Source organism: Schistocerca piceifrons, chromosome 5 (genome assembly GCF_021461385.2).
Source record: "Schistocerca piceifrons isolate TAMUIC-IGC-003096 chromosome 5, iqSchPice1.1, whole genome shotgun sequence".
Classification (NCBI taxonomy): domain Eukaryota; kingdom Metazoa; phylum Arthropoda; class Insecta; order Orthoptera; family Acrididae; genus Schistocerca; species Schistocerca piceifrons.
In genome coordinates, this window is record NC_060142.1 from 189,366,808 (window position 1) to 189,391,700 (window position 24,893).

The window sequence follows — 24,893 nt, forward strand, 5'->3', positions numbered from 1 at the left end:
CAGTGCTCATAACTCAGTGGAACAGTGGTATGGTCTTCTCTGTGTGAATTCTCTTGTCGCATTACTAACAAGCGGCTATGGCATGGCACAGAGTGCTCAGTCCTGCAATCGAATCAGCGACTCTCAGGTTCGGCATCTACTGGTGGAGTTCCTCAACCTCAATGTTTACAGGTGACTCATTTGGTGAGGCCGCAGTCCCTTCATCCTCACCAGCCACCTGGGTACGTACCACATAAACTCCCCTCAGAGATCCTCCTCATGCCTGTTTGACGGAGATATTTATTTGGTGTTTTTGCCAATGTCGCGAAGTTTCTAGGGCAGTGACTGACTCTTCTGTTGTTGATCTATGCTTCTCACGTTGGGCAAAAATGTGACCAATGTCGGCATATTTGCCAGCTTTCCATTGTTTTACGTCTGTGGTTGGGCAGTGCCCTTTTCTCCTCCTCCGCATTGCCAGATGCATAACACTAGTGACTTCAGTATGCTGACAGTTCCTGATGTGCGAACTGTACTGGTCATTGTTCTCCTTGGAAGCATTGCCTGGATCATCAGCCTTCTCATGTTGGGCAGATACGTGACCAATGATGTCGCACGTGCCGGCTTTCCTTGTTCGACTGCTGCCAATTCCGAATATTGTGGCTTAACATGTCAAAGTCTCTAAAATTTTCACTTAACTTACAATAAGTCTTTACTTATTTTTATGCTTTGATCAACCATAAATAACACGTAATTATTATACAGAACCATAAATAACACATAATTATTATACACCCTATGGCTCCTGTGGTATTGGTATTTGTTTGAGGTACTTCTTGGGCAGTGTGTGGTGATTGAGTTCATCAGCAGATGGCTTTACATCACAACAAGTATATCACAGAGGTTCTAACTGCTGGAGGGAGCCTTTGGAGTAGACAACAATGGGAACTGCTGAGGAAGAATGTATATTAAAATGCAAAAATCAAATGAGAAGCTTTAAGTGTATGTCAGTCGTATTCCACACTAAAAATATGCTTGCAAATGTTCATACAATAATTGTAAATGGAGATATAATCCAGTGGAACATATTTGCAAATGTGAAAGAATAAGTAATACTTCAAGAGCAGAACTGAATTAAGTATAATTTTTTTGATTTTTCCACCCAGAACCCTTTCATGTGGCAACCCTGTAGTATCTTACAAATCTGGAATGCAAGAAGTCTGAGTTGAGAATAAAAATACAAGACAAAAAGACTGAAGAAGAATTTTGTTACAAGAAAATGCTATGTTTTGCATCAAGAATCTACTGTGTTTTCATTGTCACATATCTTTTCATGTGGCAACAAGGGCAAGAAATATGAATCTGTTGTCAAGAAGTTGGATTTAAAAACTAACGAATAATATGCTATTTTCATCTGGGCTTCGATCCTGCTGCAAGATTTCTTGAAAAGTTTTTTATTTAATGCGTGTATCACTCAAGATTCAAGAAATTTCACTATCCACAGCTTCCAGATCTTTAATAAACGTCAAAAGGGTCTGTAGTAGGCTGTAATGTGGTTTTTATTTAATCACACAGTTGGCTAATTTCGACTATTTGTCATTGTCAGCACCTGTAAAACCAATGTGGAAAAGCACTACATTGTCTGCATACATCGCCATATATAAATAACACTTTACACACCTCACATTAAGACAAAACATTTCTGCACACATTTCTTACAACCACATGGTAACTGACAGCAGCTGGTAATTTGTTCTCACAGATTCGTATACATCCAAAGACTTTAAAGCTCTCGATAGTACATATGATAGGCACGTTACAAATATTACTGGTGTTCCAGGCTTAGTTGATATCACGTATAAAAACAGTCAGTGACCAAAGACTACATCAAGGGCATACAAATGCACATAAAATATTAGATACATTACATGGGATATCACTGGGCAAATGCCATTATTTTAAACAATATATTGACATAAATATACATAAGGTATGTTCAAAATTCCAGAAATAATAGAAACAGAATACTCCATCAACTGCTGGTGTGCCAGGTATAACGACTGCCTGATAGTGTAAGTCATAAGTGCCTGAATTTTTTTATAAGTGACAACCAAATATGCACCGTGTGAAATGGTGGCAACCAAATGTCACCTGCATTATAAGATGTGTTAACCAGTATTGAGAACATGAAGTATTTCTTGACTTACAGTGTGTGATAGTGTCACTATATAAAATACATTTAATAGCCATTGGACTGGTTCGATATAAAGAGAAATAATGTGGTAAATAACTATAAATGAGGAGAAGAGAAGCCTCAAAACAGTAAGGGTTATAAGTCCACATGACATAAGCATAACGCCAAAATATAAAATGTGTAAACATCAGTATCACACTCCACTCCTAAAGGAAGAACAGTTTGTTCTGCTTAGTGTTTCATCTCTTGGTCTCCCTCTACGATTTTTATGCTCCACACTGCCCTCAAATATTAAATTGGTGATCCATTGATGCCTCAGAACATGTCCTACCAACCAGTCCCTTCTTCTAGTCAAGTTGTGCCACAAATTCCTCTTCTCCTCAATTCTATTCAGTACCTCCTCATTAGTTGCATTGTCTACCCATCTAATCTTCATCGTTCTTCTGTAGCACCACATTTCGAATGCTTCTATTTTCTTCTTGTCTAAACTATTTATCGTCCATGTTTCACATCCATACATGGCTGCATTCCATACAAATACTTTCAAAAAAGACTTGCTGACTCAATGTTAACAAATTTTTCTTCTTCAGAAGTGCTTTTCTTGCCATTTTATATCCTCTCTACTTCGGCCATCATCAGTTATTTTGCTCCCCAAATAGCAAAACTCATCTACTACTTGTGCCTCATTTCCTAATCTAATTCCCTCATTATCACCTGATTTAATTTGACTACATTCGATTATCCTCATTTGCTTATATTTTTTATGTAGTGTTGGCAGAAGAGCCAACACCGTGTTGCTAGAGGAGGCCGAAATGCACGCTTTTAAGCTCACGCAGATTGACGTGAGGTCTGGAACAGTTAAAGGATTTGAGTCTAGCAAATAAAGTACTTAGCTGTTGGAATACTTAACTTTAATCCACAATTGGTTTACATCTCTCGTTACTGTACAAGCTTCACAATATTATCAAATGCTATGGCGCCTTGCTAGGTCGTAGCAAATGACGTAGCTGAAGGCTATGCTAACTATCGTCTCGGCAAATGAGAGCGTAATTGTCAGTGATCCATCTCTGGCTAAGTCGGCTGTACAACTGGGGCGAGTGCTAGTAAGTCTCTCTAGACCTGCCGTGTGGTGGCGCTCGGTCTGCAATCACTGACAGTGGCGACACGCGGGTCCAGCGTATACTAATGGACCGCGGCCGATTTAAAGGCTACCACCTAGCAAGTGTGGTGTCTGGCGGTGACACCACAGTTTATTGACTGATATCATTTGTTGACTGAGCTAGAAAGACAGTCAAACCTTTTTCAGCATAATTTACAAGAGTAATGAATGCTGGAATGAGTGCTGTGAGACCGTGTGAAACAGACTAGGGACTATTTACTTGTTTCAGTGGGTGATAAGCTATGTTTCAATTGAATAACTCTTTTCATCATTTTTCTGCAAAGAAAAATGGTCCATAAACCTTTGTATGGGATACGGCACAGAACACGTTGATCTTCAGTGAGTCTCTTCCTGGATTTTGATTTAAAGGCCATACCTGTATACCAATGTTTCTTCACCTTCTTTAGCAGTGCGTATCATTGTCAATTTCATTCAGCAATTCCTGAGCAATGTCTATGCAATGTTGTTTCTGGTCCAAATTCAACAACTTTGGAACAAACTATGCTGCTACATATTTCATGCCCAAAACCTCCAAAAAAAATGCTTGGCATGAGCCAAATGATATCCCAGCATCATCGACAATGTTTCTGACGATGATTCAGTGATTTTACAGAACCATTTTCTTTACTTCTTTCACATTGTCATCAGTAACTGATGTGTTAGAGTGCCCAGACCGGTTGTCTTCTTGACCCACTTTGAAACATTTATACAATTAGTAAAAATTTCAAATGGGTGCTGCACTTTGCTCCATTTTTCAAGTAACATTTCATGTAAATTCTTTGATCCATCTTTTTTCAAAAGTAAAAATTGGCCAAGCACTTGAAAACACATTTAACCATTTTGATTGTCAACAACAAACTAAATATTCAAAATAGCTGAAAATGCAAACATACATCAGGAAAAAGTGTACCAGCGAGATAAAAAATTTGAAAATATGATCTGCAATTCCCGCGAAATTAAAAAATTCACGTTACTTTCTGATCACCCCTGTATGCCTATAAGGAATGGTGAACCACTCGCAGCCATGTAACGTGATATAAGAACAAGGTCGTAAGAAGATCCGAATTGACAAGCATCAGAAATGACTGTCATGCTTTGTCAGTGACAGTAGGTTGTAAACATGACAGGAATTGCTGCTGTTAGTGAATGCAGGTCCATGTCAACCAGTTTCTGAGCAAACATTTTGGAAGAAACTGCATACCGTATTTACTTGAATCTAAGCCGCACTTTTTTTCTGGTTTTTGTAATCCAAAAAACCGCCTGTGGCTTAGAATTGAGTGCAAAGTAAGCGGGAGTTCTGAAAAATGTTGGTAGGTGCCACCACAACTAACTTCTGTCGTCGAATAAATGTAGTGCTACACAGGCATGCTTTGCAGGCACAAAGATAAATACTAGCACCAAAACCTCTGCGTCAGTAAATAAATTTAAAAAAAGGTTGAAGACGAGCATTTTTCTCCGCCCCGAGTTTCGACCACTGCATTTTCATACATTATCCAACGAAGTAAATACGAATTAAGTAGTGTTCATCTTCGAATTTAGCATCATTTCAATGTGCTATGAAAATCCAACTGGCAAGACTGCTTGGGATGTTTGTCAATATGGCCAACTCTATGTTCTGAATTTTTTCTTACCTGTGAGAAGAGATGGTTGCTAATAGGAACTTTTATGAATTGTGAATCACATGCAATATTCTCTTCACCATAAGAATAATACGAATATAAACATTTTGCCATGTATTCTTTCGTGTTTGCTGCTATCTCATTAAAAACCTGTCTGCCTAATAAACTACAAAACTAGAGTGAGACAACTGCAAATGCGGAAGAATATACATATCATGTCATGTTTATATTCGTATTATTCTTGTGCCTAATGGTGATACAGTCAGAAATGAAGCACGGCAATTGACTAGATTTTTAAATCTAAGATGACTCTAATTTCTGTGCAGAATGTAATGTACTAAAGAGGCGTCTGCAAAGATTTTCGAACGGAGAAAAAGTTTCGCTAAACTCTCGTTCAGAACATAGTCATCATACGAATTCTATTATTTGGTTCCTGTTGATCATTATCAAAGCAAGCAGCAGTGTAAGTAACAACAAATAGCAGTCTCTTGCCATTGTTTCGCTAATGAGACGATTCCTCTCTTTTTTTTCTTAATTGTAAGCGGCGGTAGCGTGCACAAAAGCAAGCCATGCCACGAGGGCGAGAGGCCGTAAACACAGAATGCAACAAACAATGCATGACACAGTATAGTAATACATTTTTAGCTTAGAGTGATGTAAACACCTGTAACAAAGAGAACGGCATTTATCATATCAAAGAAAAATAAGCAATCAATTCAAACCAGATGAAGCATGTGAAAGAGGAAGGGTACCCGTATAAATACGGACGGAGTGCCTGACGCATAGCAATGGCTACCTGGTATAGCTTAACTGCTAAGCTTACGACTTGAACCAAACTACTGTAGCTGTATCGTCATTCATTCGACCTAAATTGTGTCTCATATTACAATGGACCAACATCCAACATTGTTTCGATTTGGAGGTGCAGCCTAAAACTTCTCTCTCCCCTTGAATTTCGAGTCTCAAATTTCAGGTGGGGCTTAGATTCAGGAATTTTTTTTTCCCCCTTGATTTCGAGTCTCATTTTTCAGGTGCGGCTTAGATTCGAGTGTGGCTTAGATTCGAGTAAATACGGTACCTTAAAAAAGTCCCCTGCTCACAGTTGCACATAAAGCTGTTTGTCTTCTACAGGAAACTGGATGGTAGCTGACTGCAAGGGTGTAGTGTTGTATGATGAGTCGTGATACTGGATCTTTTCAAATGATGCAAGGCACTGAGAGTACTGATGCCACAATGAGGCATTTAACCCACAGAGTGTGCAGAGCATAGTTCAGACTAGAAATGGTTTTGCAATTGTTTTGAGATGTTTTTTGTGTCATTAGCTTGGGCCCACTCATTCAGGTTACCATGAGCATGTGCCTAAATATTTATTTCAAAATTCTTGGTGACAAAATGTTGCCCTTTCTTCTACACCTTCATGACAAACGAGCCTTGGACACTGCTATCTTCCAAGTAACAACAACCATGTTTACAGAGCTGCAAGCTTATGTTTCTGGTTTGCTGTGCTCTTGAGTACGCTACCACACATCAGTTGGATCATTAAATCAAATGATTTTAATGCCAAATAGAATGTCTTGGACTATTTGGAACAGCAGGAGAAACAAAGCAATCAGTACCCCACAATTTGGTAATGCTGCTGGATCTAATCTTAACAAGTGGCTTCATCTGGATATGGCATACCAGCAGATTCATGTGGACTCGCATTCTCATTGATTTAAGGTCATAATTAAGGCTAAAGCCAGTGTATCATATGGAACATGCCTGGAACACTCGGTTCTTAATATTTGAATAAATGTGAAGTTTAACATAATGATTTATCTCCAAGTAGTATTTACAGTGGAACTAGGTAACTGCTTGTCAACATAATTACAGTTCAGATTCACTTTGCCCAAAAATGGAACAGCAGAAAAGATTTTTGTTTAATATTGACTAATACAGCCATTAGCAGTCCCACTAGCCCTCAGAATTACATGAATGGCTCATGACTGCAGTGACAGATGTTCAGGGTGTCAGATTCGATGTTAAATTAAAACCAGATTCCCAAACCATATCTTCTGAGACTCCATAATAAGTTCACAGCAAATTTTTTTGTAAATCTAGCTTGCCTCAAAAATATTCTAAATATGCACTCTGTACAATACTTCATATGAATACTTGCAACATATTACATTTAAGTTGAACTGACTGTTGAGCACTGTTTCTCTGTGATTAAATTTCTTTCTTGATACTGCAATTGAAGTAAAATCAGCTTCCACTAATGATGCTAGTCATCAGTCAGTGCCTCCAAATCATGTTCAAGCGAATTTCGTTTTGCAGCAATGACCATACCTCATCAACACCAAATAAAACTACAGCTTGCTATGAAATTAGGATCTTGAAAATTTAAAATAAATGTATTTTCAAACATTGATTATTTTCGTTAATTCGGATCTTTTTACTATGTTAATTGTCTTCTTCCAATCAAGTTGGTCAATCTCATCTTTTGACTTTATTTTGGTTCCTGAAATATTTTCAAAGTTGTGTAGTGGGTACCTTGAGAAAAAAATCAGTGTGACAGGAATTTTGACTTTGCACAGCCTCATTACACAAGCTGCTTTATAATCTATTACAAAATTGGAGTCTGTGCCATTAGTACTGCTGGTACTTAATTCACTAAGATTTTAGTTGAACACGCAGAAAATATGAAGTACAGAACTAACAGTACACATTCAAAAATAACATTCAGGGAATCCATTTCTGTTAAAAGACATTTAGTAACCAAATTTTAGTGTTATAGTTATTATTTGCAATGCTCTCAAAAACAGTGAAAATTATTAATTACAGATGAAAATATTTAACTCCAAAATGATGAATTTTTGGATTTATGATATTTGAAAAATTCTCTGTGGTATGACAGAAAATATACATGTTATTGTACAAAAAATCATGTGGCATTAAATGGTTACTGCTCTACGCTGAAACATAGCTGGATGCAGCACAAGAAACAACTTAGTGGAGCATGGGGAAGTCACACTTGCTTTCCATCACCGTAACCAAAAGTTCCTTAATAATGTGAACACTCTCATTTCTTTTTGTCAGTTTGTGTATGTGTAACTTAATGGGAAGCTTAAAATGAAAGGTCAGGACAGTCAGGCCCCATGATGACACACCCCACCTGTAATGAGGATAAGGGCTGAAAAAGTTGAAAGGAAAGCCATCATAAATCAGAGATGGTACATTGGTAAGTACTGTGTCAGTTTCAGTCCAGAGATGATAAGGGCGTAGTGAGAAGTAATGATAGAAGAAAAAAGTGTTGTAATAAATTATATATCTTAGGGTATGAGTGGCCTACCTTTTTTAATCTTCACCAAACTGTCTTTCCCTCCCTCCCCAAGGAACTAACACTTAGCTCAGAAAACTATACAGGGTGGTCCATTGATCATGACCGGGCCAAATATCTCACGAAATAAGTGTCAAACAAAAAAACTATAAAGAACAAAACTTGTCTAGCTTGAAGGGGGAAACCAGATGGTGCTATGGTTGGCCCGCTAGATGGTGCTGCCATAGATCAAACGGATATCAACTGTTTTTTTAAATAAGAATTCCCATTTTTTATTACATATTCGTGTAGTACATAAAAAATATGAATGTTTTAGTTGGACCACTTTTTTCGCTTTGTGATAGATGGCGCTGTAATAGTCACAAACATATGGCTCACAATTTTAGACAAACAGTTGGTGACAGGTAGGTTTTTTAAATTAAAATACAGAACATAGGTACGTTTGAACATTTTATTTTGGTTGTTCCAATGTGATACACGTACCTTTGTGAACTTATCACTTCTGAGAATGCATGCTGTTACAGTGTGGTTACCTGTAAATACCACATTAATGAAATAAATGCTCAAAATCCATAATGTTCGCACATGCATTGACAATGTGCTGACACATGTGGCCAGGTGCTGTCAGTGAATCACGATAGCAAATATCTTTCAACTTTCCCTCAGAAAGAAATCCGGGGACGTCACATCCGGTGAACGTGTGGGCCATGGTATGGTGCTTCGACGACCAATCTACCTGTCATGAAATATGCTATTCAATACCGCTTCAACCGCACACGAGCTATGTGCCGGACGTCCGTCATGTTGGAAGTACATCGCCATTCTGTCATGCAGTGAAACATCTTGTAGTAACATTGGTAGAACATTACATAGGAAATCAGCATACATTGCACCATTTAGATTGCCACCGATAAAATGGGGGCCAATTATCCTTCCTCCCATAATGCCACACCATACATTAACCCGACAAGGTTGCTGATGTTCAACTTGTTGCAGCCACCGTGGATTTTCTGTTGCCCAGTAGTGCATATTATGCCGGTTTACGTTACCGCTGTTTGAGAAATGACGCTTCGACACTAAAAATCTGTCATCATCCCGTAATTTCTCTTGTGCCCATTGGCAGAACTGTACACGGTGTTCAAAGTCATCACCATGCAATTCCTGGTGCATAGAAATATGGTACAGGTGCAATCGATGTTGATATATAGCATTCTCAACTCCGACGTTCCTGTGATTCCTGATTTTTCCACAATTTGTCTGCTACTGATGTGTGGACTAGCTGCGACAGCAGCTAAAACACCTACTCGGGCATCATAATTTGTTGCAGGTCGTGGTAATGTAGCATGAAGCAAATACCGTCCACACTGGTGGAATGTTACGCGATACCATGTACTTATACGTTTGTGACTATTACAGCGCCATCTATCACAAAGTGAAAAAAGTGATCCAAATAAAACATTCATATTTCTTTACGTACTGCATGAATATGTAATAAAAAATGTGAGTTCCTATTTTTAAAAAACGCAGTTGATATCCGTTTGACCTATGGCAGTGCCATCTAGTGGGCCAAACATAGCGCCATATGGTTTCCCCCTACAAGCTAGACGAGTTTCGTTCTTTGTAGTTTTTTTGTTTGATGCTTATTTCGTGAGATATTTGGCGCAGTCACTATCAATGGACCATCCTGTATATTGAACTATAGAGGATACTCAGATTAAGTAATCGATTAATTAAGTTATATTGTATTGAAGGCATCAGACACATGTGCCCTGTAAGTATCCGGCGAATGGTCCGGACACTTGGATGATGTAATCCAGGATACCGAGCAGCATACATAGCACACGCTCATTGGGCATTTTGATCACAATAGACATACATCAACACGTTATTGACCTTTTCCACAATTGGTAAACGGTCCATTTTAACACGGGTAATGTAGCACGAAGCAAATACCGTCCGCACTGGCGGAATGTTACACGATACCACGTACTAATACGTTTGTGACTATTACAGTGCCATCTATCGCAAAGCCACAAAGCGAAAAAAGTGGTCCAAATAAAACATTCATATTTCTTTACGTACTACACGAATAGGTAATAAAAAATGGGGGTTTATATTTAAAGTAATGCGGTTGATATCCATTTGACCTATGGCAGTGCCATCTAGTGGGCCAGCCATAGCGCCATCTGATTTCCTCTTACAAGCTAGACAAGTTTTGTTCTTTGTAGTCTTTTTGTTTGGTGCTTATTTCATGAGATATTTGGTCCGGTCACTATCAATGGACCACCCTGTATATTGAACTATAGAGGATACTCAGATTAAGTAATCGATTAACTAAATTATATTGTATTGTAGGCATCAGACACATGTGCCAGTCTTTGATATTTCTTATTACTTTTCTTCCTTCACATCTTTGAATAGCTTTTTATAATTTTCAGCAATAAATCTTTTGTATTATTAATATGGCCAATTCCTCAATATAATCTTTACCATTGTAATAGTTTGTAGTATGATGAAAACAGTAAAATTACATATTGTCATTTTAAACTTCTTTCAAGTATGTACACATGCCAAATAAGCTTGTGCAAACAAAAAAGTTATAATTATTTCTCCAATAAATCAGTTATTGTTATTGTATGCACTGTTTCGAATCATGGTTATGGAGTGTTACTGTTTTACTTCAAGTTATGACATAATAACAGACAACCTCTCAGTGTGAGATACAAAATAGGAACTCCTTATTACAAAAGTTATATTCAGAAAATTTTCATGTCACTTTTTATTACAATTACAATACAATAATCACATTCTTAGGAAACAAAACAATCATATCTTCTCATGGTTGATAGCCATCAGCTAAATATGATGTTGCAATTGCCATGGCAATGCTGACTCCCAAAGAGCCAGCCGGAGTGGCCGAGCGGCTCTAGGCGCTTCAGTCTGGAACCGAGCGACCGCTACGGTCACAGGTTCAAATCCTGCCTTGGACATGGATGTGTGTGATGTCCTTATGTTTGTTAGGTTTAAGTAGCCCTAAGTTCTTGGGGACTGATGACCTCAGATGTTAAGTCCCATAGTGCTCAGAGCCACTCCCAAAGAAGTATACAAAGCTGCGGTGCTCTGTTTTCTACTCACTCAGCATGAAACATAAAAAACAAACATTTTGAATTTATTTTCAAATCATTGTGGGTAAAAAATTATTAAAATGTTTCATTAGAAAATATTTACCTTGTGTCACTCAGGCAGGAAGATAGAAGTGTGATCAAAGATTCTGTTACAGGCATGGAGCTATAATAAGGGGAATCATGATAATGTCACAAACTTGAAGCAGACATCTGCAATTTTAGCTGCCCCAAAAATTAACTTCTGGTGGAAATGTTTTGGAGAGAGAGAGATAGATAGATAGATAGAGAGAGAGAGAGAGAGAGAGAGAGAGAGAGAGAGAGAAGCCAACTTTTGACATTTACAGATGTATTCCCTTTCATTTTTCTACATCTTTATTTTCTTACCTGTATGTTTTGCACCACCCCCGCCTTTACGACATATAACGCCCTTAGCTTTCTGCCCTTATTAACTCTTGCCAAGTGTTTTGTCAGTAATCTCTGCCTTGCCTATTACCATATCACCATTTTTAAGCTTCCTGATTTTCTAATCTCATCTGATGCAGCCCCCAACAATCAGTCTTTCTTTCTCATGCCATCTGGTAAGTCCCTCCTTCTCCAGTATTGTGTGCAACTTTTCCAGACTCTCCCCATTTCCTAAACCTTTTTGTCCCTCTTTGTTCACCTTAACACTTCTTTCAGAAGGAGCCGCAGGCTCCAAAATCTTGCACATTTCTTTAACCTTTATATGGGTTTTCATCCGCAGCTGCTTGGTGAGTAGATATTTTTATCTCTTCAGTTACATTCTTTTAAATTTTTGGATTCATATAACACAACCTGTTTTCATGGACTTGAACCATTTCCACCATGTATAGTCAGGGGTTTGATTAGTCTTGCGACACAATTGTAATAACTTGTTTACACTATGTTTTTTTAATTTTGTAGAATTTTACTGTGAGACTCTCCTTGTCTTTCTAATCAATCTGTCTGTCTGCTTCCTAGTTGAATCTTGTTTTTTGTGTCTACAAAATGTTCATCATGTTTTTTGTGCATATCGAACTTTACTTCATTGATTGTTTTTATAAATTTATTTCTGTTATATCAATAATACAACACATTTCTTTCTTTAAATCCCCAGTTATTTTACTGATAGCTTTACCTGCATGAACATTTAAGCCACTTAAATTGGTAGCAATCTTATTTATACTTTGTTTCAATAAGTCCTTTTACTCTCAAGGTTCTCAATGTCAAAGGAAGGAAGGAAGATAGATTGGAGTTAACATTCTGTCGAAAGTGCAGTCATTAGAGATGGTGCACAAGCTTGGGTTACAAAAGGATGGGGAAGGAAATTGGCTGTACCCATTTCAAAGCAACAGTCCCACCTTTTGCCTGGAGCAATTTAGGGAAATCGTGCAAACCCTAAATCTGGATTTGCATTTCAAAATTGGGATAGCTCAACAGGAATTTGAACTGTGAACTCCCATAAAGCGAGTACAGTGTGCTAACCTCGTGGATCTCAAGCTTTGCATGTAGTACCTCCACACATTGAGCCTTAGTATTTACTTTGTTAAGTCTTCAATATATCCTGCAACATTTCGTTCTAACTTTTCAATATTTCCCTTTACTTCCCTGATATTAGTCTTTAGTTTCTTTGGTTTCCTATCAGTGCTTGGTTATCAGACTTTAATTTTTTTAGATTTCATATCAATATTTGGTTGTTATCTTTTATAGCTTTGTTATTTGTGTGTATAGCCTCCTGCAACATTTCTTTAATCAAGTGTATGTCTTCCATCCTTCTCTTTCAGATTTAGATGTTCAAATTTAAACAATTTAATTTCACCTCTTTCCTCATAAATTACATGGTAATAATTATTAGCTGTTGTCATTTTTGTGGTCTTCAGAAGTCTGGTTTGCTGCAGCTCTCCATGCATCTCTATCCTGTGCAATCTCTTTATCTCTGAATAACTCTTGCACCTACATATTTCTGACTCTGCTTACTGTATTCACCTCTTGGCCTCCCTGTACAATTTTTACCCTCTGCAGTTTCCTCCATTGCTAAATTTGTGATCTGTTGATGACTCACAATTTGTCCTCTCAACTGATCCCTTCATCTAGACAGGTTGTGCCACAAATATCTTTTCTTCCCAGTTTTATTCAGTACCTTCTAATCGGCTGCATGATCTACTCAGTTAATCTTCATCATTCTTCCACCACATCTCAAAATCTTCTATTCTCTTTGTGTCTGAACTGTTTACTGTCCATTTACTGTCCACATTTCGCTTTCATACAAGGATAAACTCCACATTTTATCTCCCTTCTGCCTTGGCCATAGTTAATTTACTGAACAAATAGCAAAACTCATCTACTACTTCTAGTGTCTAGTTTCCTAATCCAATTCCCTCAGAATGGCCTGATTACTCTGACTACAGTCCATTACCCTTATTTTACTTTTTTTATGTTCGTTTTATATCTTCCTTTCAAGATACTGTCCATTCCATTCAACTGCTCTTCCAAGTTCTTTTCTGTCTGTGACAAAATTACAATGTCATTGGCAAACCTCAAAGTTTTTATTTCTGAACTTTAATTCTTTCTCAAAAATGTTCGTTGGTTTCTTTCACTGTGTCTTCGATGTACAGATTGAATAAGATTAGGGATAGGCTACAACCCTGTCTCGTTCCCTGCTCAACCACTGTTTCCCTTTCATGTCCATTGACTCTTATAACTGCTGTCTAGTTTCTGTACAAGCTGTAAACTTCACCCCCGCTACCTTCAGTATTTCAAAGAGTGTATTTCAGTCAGTTCTGACAAAAACTATAAAATGTAGTTTTCCTTTCCTTAACCTATCTTCTAAGATAAGTCATAGGCTCAGTATTGTTTCACTCGTTTCTACATTTCTCCGAAATCCAAACTGATCTTCCACAAGATTGGTTTCAACCATTTTTTCCATTCTTCTGTAAATAATTCATGTTGTTGTTTTCGTGCAACCATGACTTATTAAACTGATAGAACAATAAGAGTCACACCTGTAAGCACCTGCTTTCCTTGGAATTGGAATTATTAATTCTTAAAAGGAGGTGGCACTTTCCATTTTTGCTGTATTAATTTTATTTATTTAAAGGTACTTTCAGCCTTCTAGACTGTTTTAAGTGATTTTGTGACTCTGCAATAGAAAACTATGCCTTACTTATTGAAATGGAAGTGTCTTTAATTTTTTGTTTGTTTTCTATTCATTTTGGTTCACAAATGCTGGCTTGTTGGTTTGACTGCTTGGTATTTGCAAAGATATTATAATGCCTTTGTAAATATCAAGCTTCCAAGCTAACAAGGCAGCATTATAACCTTATAATATCTTTGTAAATGTCAAGCATCAAACCACAAGACAGCGTTTGTGAACCAAAATGAAAAAAACACAAAAAAAAAATTTAGACACTGTCATTTCAATATATAAGGCATAGCTTTTTTATTGCAGAACCTGAACTGAATCTGGTAGTGAATAAATAAAATTAATACAGCAAAAGTTTAGATTGCTGCCTTCCTTTAATAAACTCTTTTCCGTGGTAACTGCTACGGAGAAAATGTATTACATTCTCTTTGAACCCTGAGAGTATTTTGCTTGTGTCATACATCTTGTATACTAGATGGAATAATTTTGTCAGGAATCTGGCTCTCCCAAGAGTATCGGTAGTTCTGATGGAATGTTGTCTACTCCAGGGGCCTTGTTTCAAAATTAGGTTAGGTTAGGGTCATCTTTCAGTGCTCTGTCAAGTACTTCTTGCAGTAATGTATCTCCTATCTCATCTTCAAGACATCCTCTTCTCTTTCTACAATATTGCCTTCAAGTACATTTCCCTCGTACATGTTCCTTCCATCTTTCAAGTTTCCCTTCTTTGCTTAGTATCCGTACTCTTGATATTCATACAGCTTCTTCCCTTTTCCCCAAAGGCCTCTTTAATTTTCCTGTTGGTGGTATCTATCTTTCCACTAGTGAAATATAATTTCAGGTTTTTACATTTGTCCTCTAGCCATACCTGCTTAGCCATTTTGCACCTCCTGTCAATCTGGTGTTTCAGATGTTTGTATTCCCTGTCTCCTGCTTCATTTGCTCTATTTTCATATTTTCTCCTTCCATCATTCAAATTCTACATCTCCTGTGCGATCAAAGGACTGGACCTTGTCTTTTTACCTATTTGATCCTCAGTTGCCTTCACTATTTCATCTCTCAAAGCTACCCAATTGTCTGCTACTGTATTCCCTTTCCCCTGTTCTAGTCAATCATTGCCTAATGCTCCCTCTGAAATTCTCAACAGCTCTGGTTCTTTCAATTTATCCACATCCCATTACTTTATTTCCTACTTTTTTTGCAATTTCTTTGGTTTTAATCTAGGGGTCATAACCAATAAATTGTGGTGAGGGTCCACATCTGCCCCTGGAAATGTCTTACTGTCTAAAATCAGATTCTGAAGTATCTGTCTTACCATTATACAGTCAGTCTGAAATCTTGTGGTGTCTCCAGGTCTCTTACACATACACAACCTTATTTCATGATTCTTAAACCAAGGGTTGGGAAAAGTCTACCAGGCTCTTTCCTTTTTATTTCTTTCCCCTGGTTCATATTCAACTGGTATTTTTCTTTTGCTTCCTTTTCCTACTATCAAATTCCAGTCCCCAATCACAATTAAATTTTCCTCTGACAACGCTATCTGAATAATTTCTTTTATTGAATTTTTTCAGAGCTTAGCTGGCATATAAACCTGTACTACAGTGGTGAGTGTTGGCTTAATGTCTGTCTTGGCTGTGCTAATATGTTCACTGTGCTGTTCATAGTAGCCTACTCACATTCCTATTTTCTTATTCATTGTTAGACTTACGCCTGCATTACATCTATTTGATTTTATCTATGACCCTCTGCTTACCTGACAAGAAGTCCTGCTCATTCTGCCACCAAACTTTTTTAATCCCCATTATATCTGACTTTAGCCTATCAGTTAGCCTTTTTAAATTTTCTAACCTGCCTGCCCCACTAAGGTTTCTAACATTCCACGCTCTGACCTGTAGATTGCCAGTTTTGTTTTTCCTGATGACAGTATCCTCCTGAGTAGTCCCCATGCAGATTTCTGATTAGGAGACTATTTTACCATCATATTATTTTACCAAAGAGGATGCCATCACCATTTAACCATACAGAAGAGCTGCACGCCCTTGGGAAAAATAACAGCTTTAGTTTCCCCTTGCTTCCAGCTGTTCACAGTGCTAGCACAGCAAGGCCATGTTGATTTATGTTAAAAGGCCATATCAGTCAAACATCCAAACTGTTGCCCATGCAGTGACTGAAAAGGCTGCTGCTCCTCTTCAAGAACCATGCGTTTGTCTGGCTTCTTAACAGATACCATTTCATTGTGGTTGCATCTACAGTATGGCTATCTGTATCATTGAGGTGTGCAATCCCCCCCCCCCCCCCCCCCCCCCCCCCATCATGGCAAGGTCTGTGTTTCATGGAGGCCTACTATTTACTTAATCCTTTGTCTACAGCTCTCACATTTTATAATTTTACATAACCAGTTCTGTTAAAGGTTCACTATTCACAATATAATATTATTTGCACAGTCTCAGCAGCTATCTATAGGATGACCCAGCTGCACTCTTAACTCTGCAGCTATGAAGTCATTCCACCATCACCAATGCCATAATATGCTTCACTGTTTTGCAGCCATATGTTTGTATGCCACAAACATTTTATGCTTTTTCAGTGTTTTAGTGTTTTGGATAAAAGATTGATTTTCTACAGAAAAGAAACTGCTAACAAATGTAGAATCGTTGACCTATCAATTCAGGCATGAGTATATGGGGACCCAAGTAGAACAATAATCGAGTGAAAAAAAAAGAGTGTTATCCACTTTCTCTTGTGAAATTTCTAGGAGGCTCCAATGAAGTATTACAGCTCATTTCAGTGTTCTTGATACATAATGCTCACAGAGAAACTATTTTTAAATAGCCTCATAAGTTTTTGTTAGTTCAAGTGTAGCAAATTAAATAATGTCAGAATTTTGGGATTGTTTATCATAAAACAATGCCTTTATTACAAAGTCTGTTAGTATGGTAGTTGCTCTAACTAAACTGTTGTAATATTTATTTCAGGGCACTCTCAAAGTTTGATCTCTCGCAGCTTAGCCTTCAAACTCTTCCGGAATCTTATCGACAGAATCTCAAACTACCAAGAGAGTATGCAAAGACGCCAGTGGATGCTGCAAGGCGACCAGAGGATGTTCTGCCATACATTCCCAGTAAGTACTATCTCACCTAAGCACATTTCTGGAAATTTATGTGCAGGGGACATGAAAAACTGTCACAGATTTGATAAACTATACTCGGAATGTGCTGAGAAGTATTATGGTTAATTTCTGTATCAACTTTTTTGTATAGAGAAGGAAATGTATCATCTATTAGCTGAGATTTGATGGCTACTGTTCTAATAACAACAAAGTATTTAATAGTTGGCAAAACAAATTCTTTGTATATACATTATGATTCAGTTAAGTAAGAGATTAAGCTGGTATCACAGACTTATATGAATACCCGACTCTGCTGAGAGTAATTACTAGAGCTGTGCTTTACTTGGTGATATGAAATGCTTGGGAGACAGAAAATTAAGTGTTAAAATAAGCTATAGTTGTTCCTTACGGAAAGCTCCTTTCTTTAAAATTTGTTTGTCCTACTAAGGACCACATGGAATAACTTATATATTATTTCTTTTTCTCCTTTCTTTCTTTCTCTCTTTCCTGTAATTTTTTATCTGTTTCCAGTGTTCTTCTCTTCTTTCTTCTGTCCATGTTGTCCCTGTCTTTATCTTTGTTTTCTCCTGGAACCTATTGAAACCTTCCACTTTTGTTTCTTCTTTTGTTCTTTTTTCTTTCTTTTTTTCTTCTTTCTTCTTTTTGTTTCTTCTATTTCTTTCTCAATTTCTCCATTTCCCTCGGGCCTGCTTTAATTTTTTTACCCACATCGTTGATGTTTTAGGGTTTCTGTCGAATAACTTAAAAATTTTTTTGTTAGGCTGTTTTCATCTAGCCTTTTTAGGTGTCAATAGACTGCAACTCTTCTCTTCGTCATTGTGTCTGATATTCACTCTTTTTTTTTCATAAACTTCTTTACTTCTTAATTTCCATTTCCCATTGTCATATTTTGGTCCAAAGATTTCCCTATTTATTTTCCTTTCCTTCTTTTCTATTTCACTTGATTGTTTGGCTTTATTTAACGAAAGGCATTCTGGTTTAATGACAGTATTGTACTGCCAAAGTTTTGCATTTATGGAAATAGATTTCTTGTTATACAGGCTTTTTGTTAGTTAAAAATCCACCTACATTTTCCTTGCCCTTGCTAGGTTAGCTTCTTTGTCTAATGTGAATTGCCACCCATTGATTCTACAACAAGAAATCAAGTAGCTTATGCTTGATTTAAATCTCTCCTTTTATTGTACTAATTTTTTTTTTTTAATTTATGAACTAGCAATCTATATAGTGCAAAAGAATTATGTACAGGGTGATAATTATTGAACTATTTGAAGAAAATTTAAATAGTTGTTGTTGTGGTCTTCAGTCCTGAGACTGGTTTGATGCAGCTCTCCATGCTACTCTATCCTGTGCAAGCTTCTTCATCTCCCAGTACCTACTGCAACCTACATCCTTCTGAATCTGCTTAGTGTATTCATCTCTTGGTCTCCCTCTATGATTTTTACCCTCCACGCTGCCCTCCAATACTAAATTGGTGATCCCTCAATGTCTCAGAACATGTCCTACCAATCGATCCCTTCTTCTAGTCAAGTTGTGCAACAAGCTCCTCTTCTCCCCAATTCTATTCAATACATCCTCATTAATTATGTCGTCTACCATCTAATCTTCAGCATTCTTCTGTAGCACCACATTTCGAAAGCTTCTATTCTCTTTTTGTCTAAACTATTTATCGTCCACGTTTCACTTCCATACATGGCTACAGTCCATACAAATACTTTCAGAAACAACTTGCTGACATTTAAATCTATACTCAATGTTAACAAATTTTTCTTCTTCAGAAACGCTTTCCGAGGCCATTGCCAGTCTACATTTTATATCCTCTCTACTTCGACCATCATCAGTTATTTTGCTCCCCAAATAGCAAAACACCTTTACTACTTTAAGTGTCTCAGTTCCTAATCTAATTCCCTCAGCATCACCCGACTTAATACGACTACATTCCATTATCCTCTTTTTGCTTTTGTTGACGTTCATCATATACCCTCCTTTCAAGACACAGTCCATTCCGTTCAGCTGCTCTTCCAAGTCCTTTGCTGTCTCTGACAGAATTACAATGTCATCAGCGAACCTCAAAGTTTTTATTTCTTCTCCATGCATTTTAATACCTACTCCGAACTTCTCTTTTGTTTCCTTTATTGCTTGCTCAATATACAGATTGAATAACATCGGGGATAGGCTACAGCCCTGTCTCACTCCCTTCCCAACCACTGCTTCCCTTTCATACCCCTCGACTCTTATAACTGCCATCTGCTTTCTGTACAAATTGTAAATAGCCTTTCGCTCCCTGTATTTTACCCCTGCCACCTTCAGAATTTGAAAGAGAGTATTCCAGTCAACATTGTCAAAAGCTTTCTCTAAGTCTACAAATGCTAGAAACGTAGGTTTGCCTTTCCTTAATCTTTCTTCTAAGATAACTCATAAGGTCAGTATTGCCTCACATGTTCCAACATTTCTACGGAATTCAAATTGATCTTCCCTGAGGTCGGCTTCTACCAGTTTTTCCATTCGTCTGTAAAGAATTCACGTTATTATTTTGCAGCTGTGACTTATTAAACTGATAGTTCGGTAATTTTCACATCTTTCAACACCTGCTTTCTTTGGGATTGGAATTATTATATTCTTCTTGAAGTCTGAGGGTATTTCGCCTGTCTCATACATCTTTCTCACCATATGGTAGAGTTTTGTCAGGACTGGCTCTCCCAAGACTGTCAGTAGTTCTAATGGAATGTTGTCTACTCCGGGGGCCTTGTTTCGACTCAGGTCTTTCAGTGCTCTGTCAATCTCTTCACGCTGTATCATATCTCCCATTTCATCTTCATCTACATCTTCTTCCGTTTACATAATATTGTCCTCAAGTACATCGCCCTTGTATAGACCCTCTATATACTCCTTCCACCTTTCTACTTTCCCTTCTTTGGTTAGAACTGGGTTTCCATCAAAGTTCTTGATATTCGTGCAAGTGGTTCTCTTTTCTCCAAAGGCCTCTTTAATTTTCCAGCAGGCTGTATCTATCTTACCCCTAGTGAGATAAGCCTCTACAGCCTTACATTTGTCCTCTAGCCATCCCTGCTTAGCCATTTTGCACTTCCTGTCGATATCATTTTTGAGATGTTTGTATTCCTTTTTGCCTGCTTCATTTACTGCATTTTTGTATTTTCTCCTTTCATCAATTAAATTCAATATTTCTTCTGTTACCCAAGGGTTTCTACTAGCCCTCGTCTTTTTACCTATTTGATCCTCTGCAGCCTTCACTATTTCATCCCTCAAAGCTACCCATTCTTCTTCTACTGTATTTCTTTCCCCCATTCTTGTCAATTGTTCCCTTATGCTCTCCCTGAAACTCTGTACAACCTCTGGTTCTTTCAGTTTATCCAGGTCCTATCTCCTTAAATGCCCACCTTTAGCAACAAATTACTGCGAGCGCACACTTTATTCACGGTGTAAACATCACGACAAGTATTCAGATTTGGGTTTTGACATGTTTGATATGTTTACCATCATTGGCGATGATGTGGTGCCGACAAGTAGCGAAATTCTGCATGATCTGCTGAGGTGTAAGAACATTGATGGTGTCAGTAACCTTCTGAGTGGCTGTTTTCAGCTCAGCAATGATTTTGGATTTACTGCTGTACACCTTGTCTTTGAGTTGAGATAAAATGATCACTTGGCATTGTTGGCCAGGAGGCACTGTCTGGGAAAGTTTGGTCACTGCATGTATTATTTCAGGTGATGCCACATTGGGCAACTTGCATGTCAGTGATGATTAGATGGTGGTGAGGACTCACAACACCCAGTCCACTAGTGGAGTGAAACCTCCAACCCTGTCGGGCATTGAACCCAGGCCCGCTACATGGTAGGCAAACACTTTACCACTCAGCTAAGCAAGTTGACACCTTGTCTTTAATATAACTCCACAACAAGGAGTTGCATGTGTTCAGATCCGGAGAATATGGCAGCCAATTTAGTCCCATGACAGTAGCCTCTGGGCACCCCAGAGCCAGATTGCCGTCCCCATAGTGCTTCTCCAGGACACGAAACACTCTCTTGCTTCAATGGGGTCGAGCTCCATCTTGCATGAACCATATCTTATTGAAATCGGGATCACTTTGAATAATGGGGATGAAAACATCTTGCAAAACCTTCATGTACTGTCTGGTAGTCACCGTGCCATCAATGAGTATCATACTGATTATTCCGTGACTGGACATTGCACACCACACAGTCACCCGTTGAGGGTGAAGAGACTTCTCAATCATGAAATGAGGGTTCTCAGTCCCCCAAATGCGCCAATTTTGCTTATTGATGAACCCATCCAAATGAAAGTGAGCTTCATCACTAAACCAAACTATTCATGTGCATACTAATTCCCATCATGCCCCACAACTAACCGTGCAGTTTGAATGTTCTAACTCAAATCATTCAGAAGTTATGATGATTTTATTTCTTATAGTTCAATCATTGTCACCCTGTACCTACTGATAGCATTAAACTTAAGATTTTATTCTGCTGTGTGAATAAATCTTTAAATTGTTAGCATGCAGCTATATTTGAAGACAAATTAATATAACAACCTGTAAACGGACACGTTTCGTGTCATTATATGTGTATTGACTCCATTTCCACTTGTTATCCACCTGGCCCCCTAGGGATTTTACACACAGTTTTTCATTTGTTCAAACAACTTAGGTGAATGCAATTGGATGACATCTTTGACAACTACCAATATTTTGACGTTGGACACTGTAATGGAACCATTATTGGTAGACTTGCTAGTAACTGATCACAACCACTTATTTCCAGTAAATACTATGTTGTTGGCCTTCTGGAGAATTCCAGAAGGAACAGTTTTGTGCAATATGGTGTGGAGCCCCATGTTAGATCACACATATTTGTGTAGATAGGGAGAATCAGTTTAGTACGGCGGAATGGCTTTTGGTGATGGTAGGTGCGGCACCAGTGCCAGAGAACGTTTATATCATTGAAGAAATATTTGCATGATTAAGAGCCTGAGAAGTATAGTGAATAGGGGAAGTATTTGTACAAATGTGGAAGTAGTTTTGTGAATTTGTATGTGAGGTATTGAAAGTTCTAAATGGAAAAGAGGATCATAGAATATTATGTGAATGGCAGCCATTGGTACCACATGGCAGTTTGCATATTGTTAAGGTGACTTTCAACATGATAGGAAATCAGCAGAACTTACATTGTTTATTGACTGATATCATTTATTGACTGAGCTTGAAAGACAGTCAAACCTTTCTCAGCATAATTTACAAGAGGAATCTTTTAATTGTGCTGGTTGGAATGAGTTCTGTGAGACTGTGTGAAACAGACTAGGGACTATTTACTTGTTTTAGTGGGTAATAAGCTATGTTTCAATTGAATACCTCTTTTTATCATTCTAGGGATACCACAACCTTAAGGCAGTGACATTAACTGATAGACTACAAGATGTTGACTGAACAACATATGACTTGTCACAACTGCAAGGGGTATGGTAGACACCTGCCATACACAAACCCAGATAACCCTTTACAGTTGCTAAAAGGGCTGTAACCTTAGATGGTGGTCGAAAAACACATGTCACACAGTGTTTCCCATAAAATGCTAGAAGTCTTATTTGAAATGCTACCCGTGTAAGGCCAAAAGGCCATAGACTTAGGGGCTACCTTAGTAACCTCATCAATGACCTACATCACAGGTAGTCGGTAGTGTAATATTTGCCTGATCTGTCCTTCAGTTTTAACATTCTAGTGAAAAGTGACTTCGAGGTGTGCTAATTCAGCTGAGAAACTTCCAGGGTCTGAGGTGATGTGGACCATATGAACCAGGTATGAAGTACCTCTTCCACTGAGGCAGATGCTGATAATCATCAGCCTGAAAAATTTCATGTTGCAAGTGACTGTCACAAGTCTTAACTGTCATTGTGCTGTTCCCCCCTAGATTATATGGCTATCTGATGATCGAGAAGGAAGGGGTTCCTCTTACACCTGTAGTGACATACATTGCATATCTTGTAGCAAAACATGTTGCTACTCTGTTGAGCCCACTGGTAGATCAGAGTGGACGTTACATTAAGTACCTGGCAGATTTATTACAGCAGTTTGGGGATTGGGCTTGAATGACGCTGACGCTTTAGTAAGTTTTGATGTGTTCTCCCTCTTCACTCATGCTCCTCTGTCTCTTTCATTACTGTTAATTGGGGTTAGGTTTGGTGTTGAATTAACTAACTTATTTGAAGATGTGTCAACTTCTATTTGCTTTTTATTCAGTGAACAGCTCTATAAACAAATAGATGGAGTAATGGTGGTGAGCCTTTGCCACCTCTTATTGCCAATCTATTTATGGAAGATTTTGTGCTGTACAGGCAGCATATAAGGGTACTAACATGCTGATATTGCTGTGAATCCTTGGTGTCGCACAATACAATGTAGTCTTCTTCTCAAAATTGTCTTTAATTGGTGGTCTAACAATTCAATAACAGTCAGAATACTACTAATTTGTGTTGGAAATCCTTCCACTTTTATTTATATAGAAAGTATTGATGACTGGTTCACAGTAGTTCCTCTTCATATTATTAATTGTTCAATGGGCAGAATACGATTACTAACCGTGTTGTGATCAATCCAACTTCCTTCATGTAAAAACTACCACCCACAATAAGGCTGACGCAGTGGCAATATGTCTAATACAGATTCCCATATTGAAGTAGGATGAAAGCTGAATGCAACCCCATTTTTTACTTGTGACTATATATTATTCATTCTTCACATTGAAGTATCACTCAGATTGTAATCAGAGTGCTGTTCTTTTTACACATAAATGTTGCCAGAAGAATTCCCAGTCATATACTTCTACCACATACATGACCTTGACATGATTACTGTATTCAAACTTTGTCACTGATACACTGGCAAAATGGTTACTGCTTGGTAATTATATAAACTGACGAAGAGATGTTAACTGGGTGATTGCTAGCTGCAGATTGTTGACGTACTGTCTGGTGGGGGTATATAAAGACACATGTAAGGCTGATTGGTGAAACTGATAATTATATTTTGCTTTATAATAGTATAAGTGTTGAATTTAGTAATGACATCATCATATTTTATATTGTAATAATTCAGATTAACTGTATGTTGGATGACTGCAAAATCATAAAAACAAAAGTTGCTACTCACTATATAGCGGAGATGCTGAGTTGCAGATAGGCACAACAAAAAGACTGTCACAAATAA

General features: G+C 37.8%; 1 protein-coding gene across 3 annotated transcripts in view; it reads left to right on the forward strand.

Annotated features, from left to right (window-relative positions):
* The window catches only part of LOC124797831 (focadhesin), a 316,015-nt gene that overhangs the window by 140,647 nt on the left and 150,475 nt on the right, over nucleotides 1–24,893 (forward strand). For all 3 annotated transcript variants that reach the window (XM_047260873.1, XM_047260874.1, XM_047260872.1), the window contains exon 12: nucleotides 17,504–17,649. In XM_047260873.1, the coding sequence (XP_047116829.1) occupies nucleotides 17,504–17,649 (146 nt within the window). The remainder of the gene's footprint in view (nucleotides 1–17,503; nucleotides 17,650–24,893) is intronic.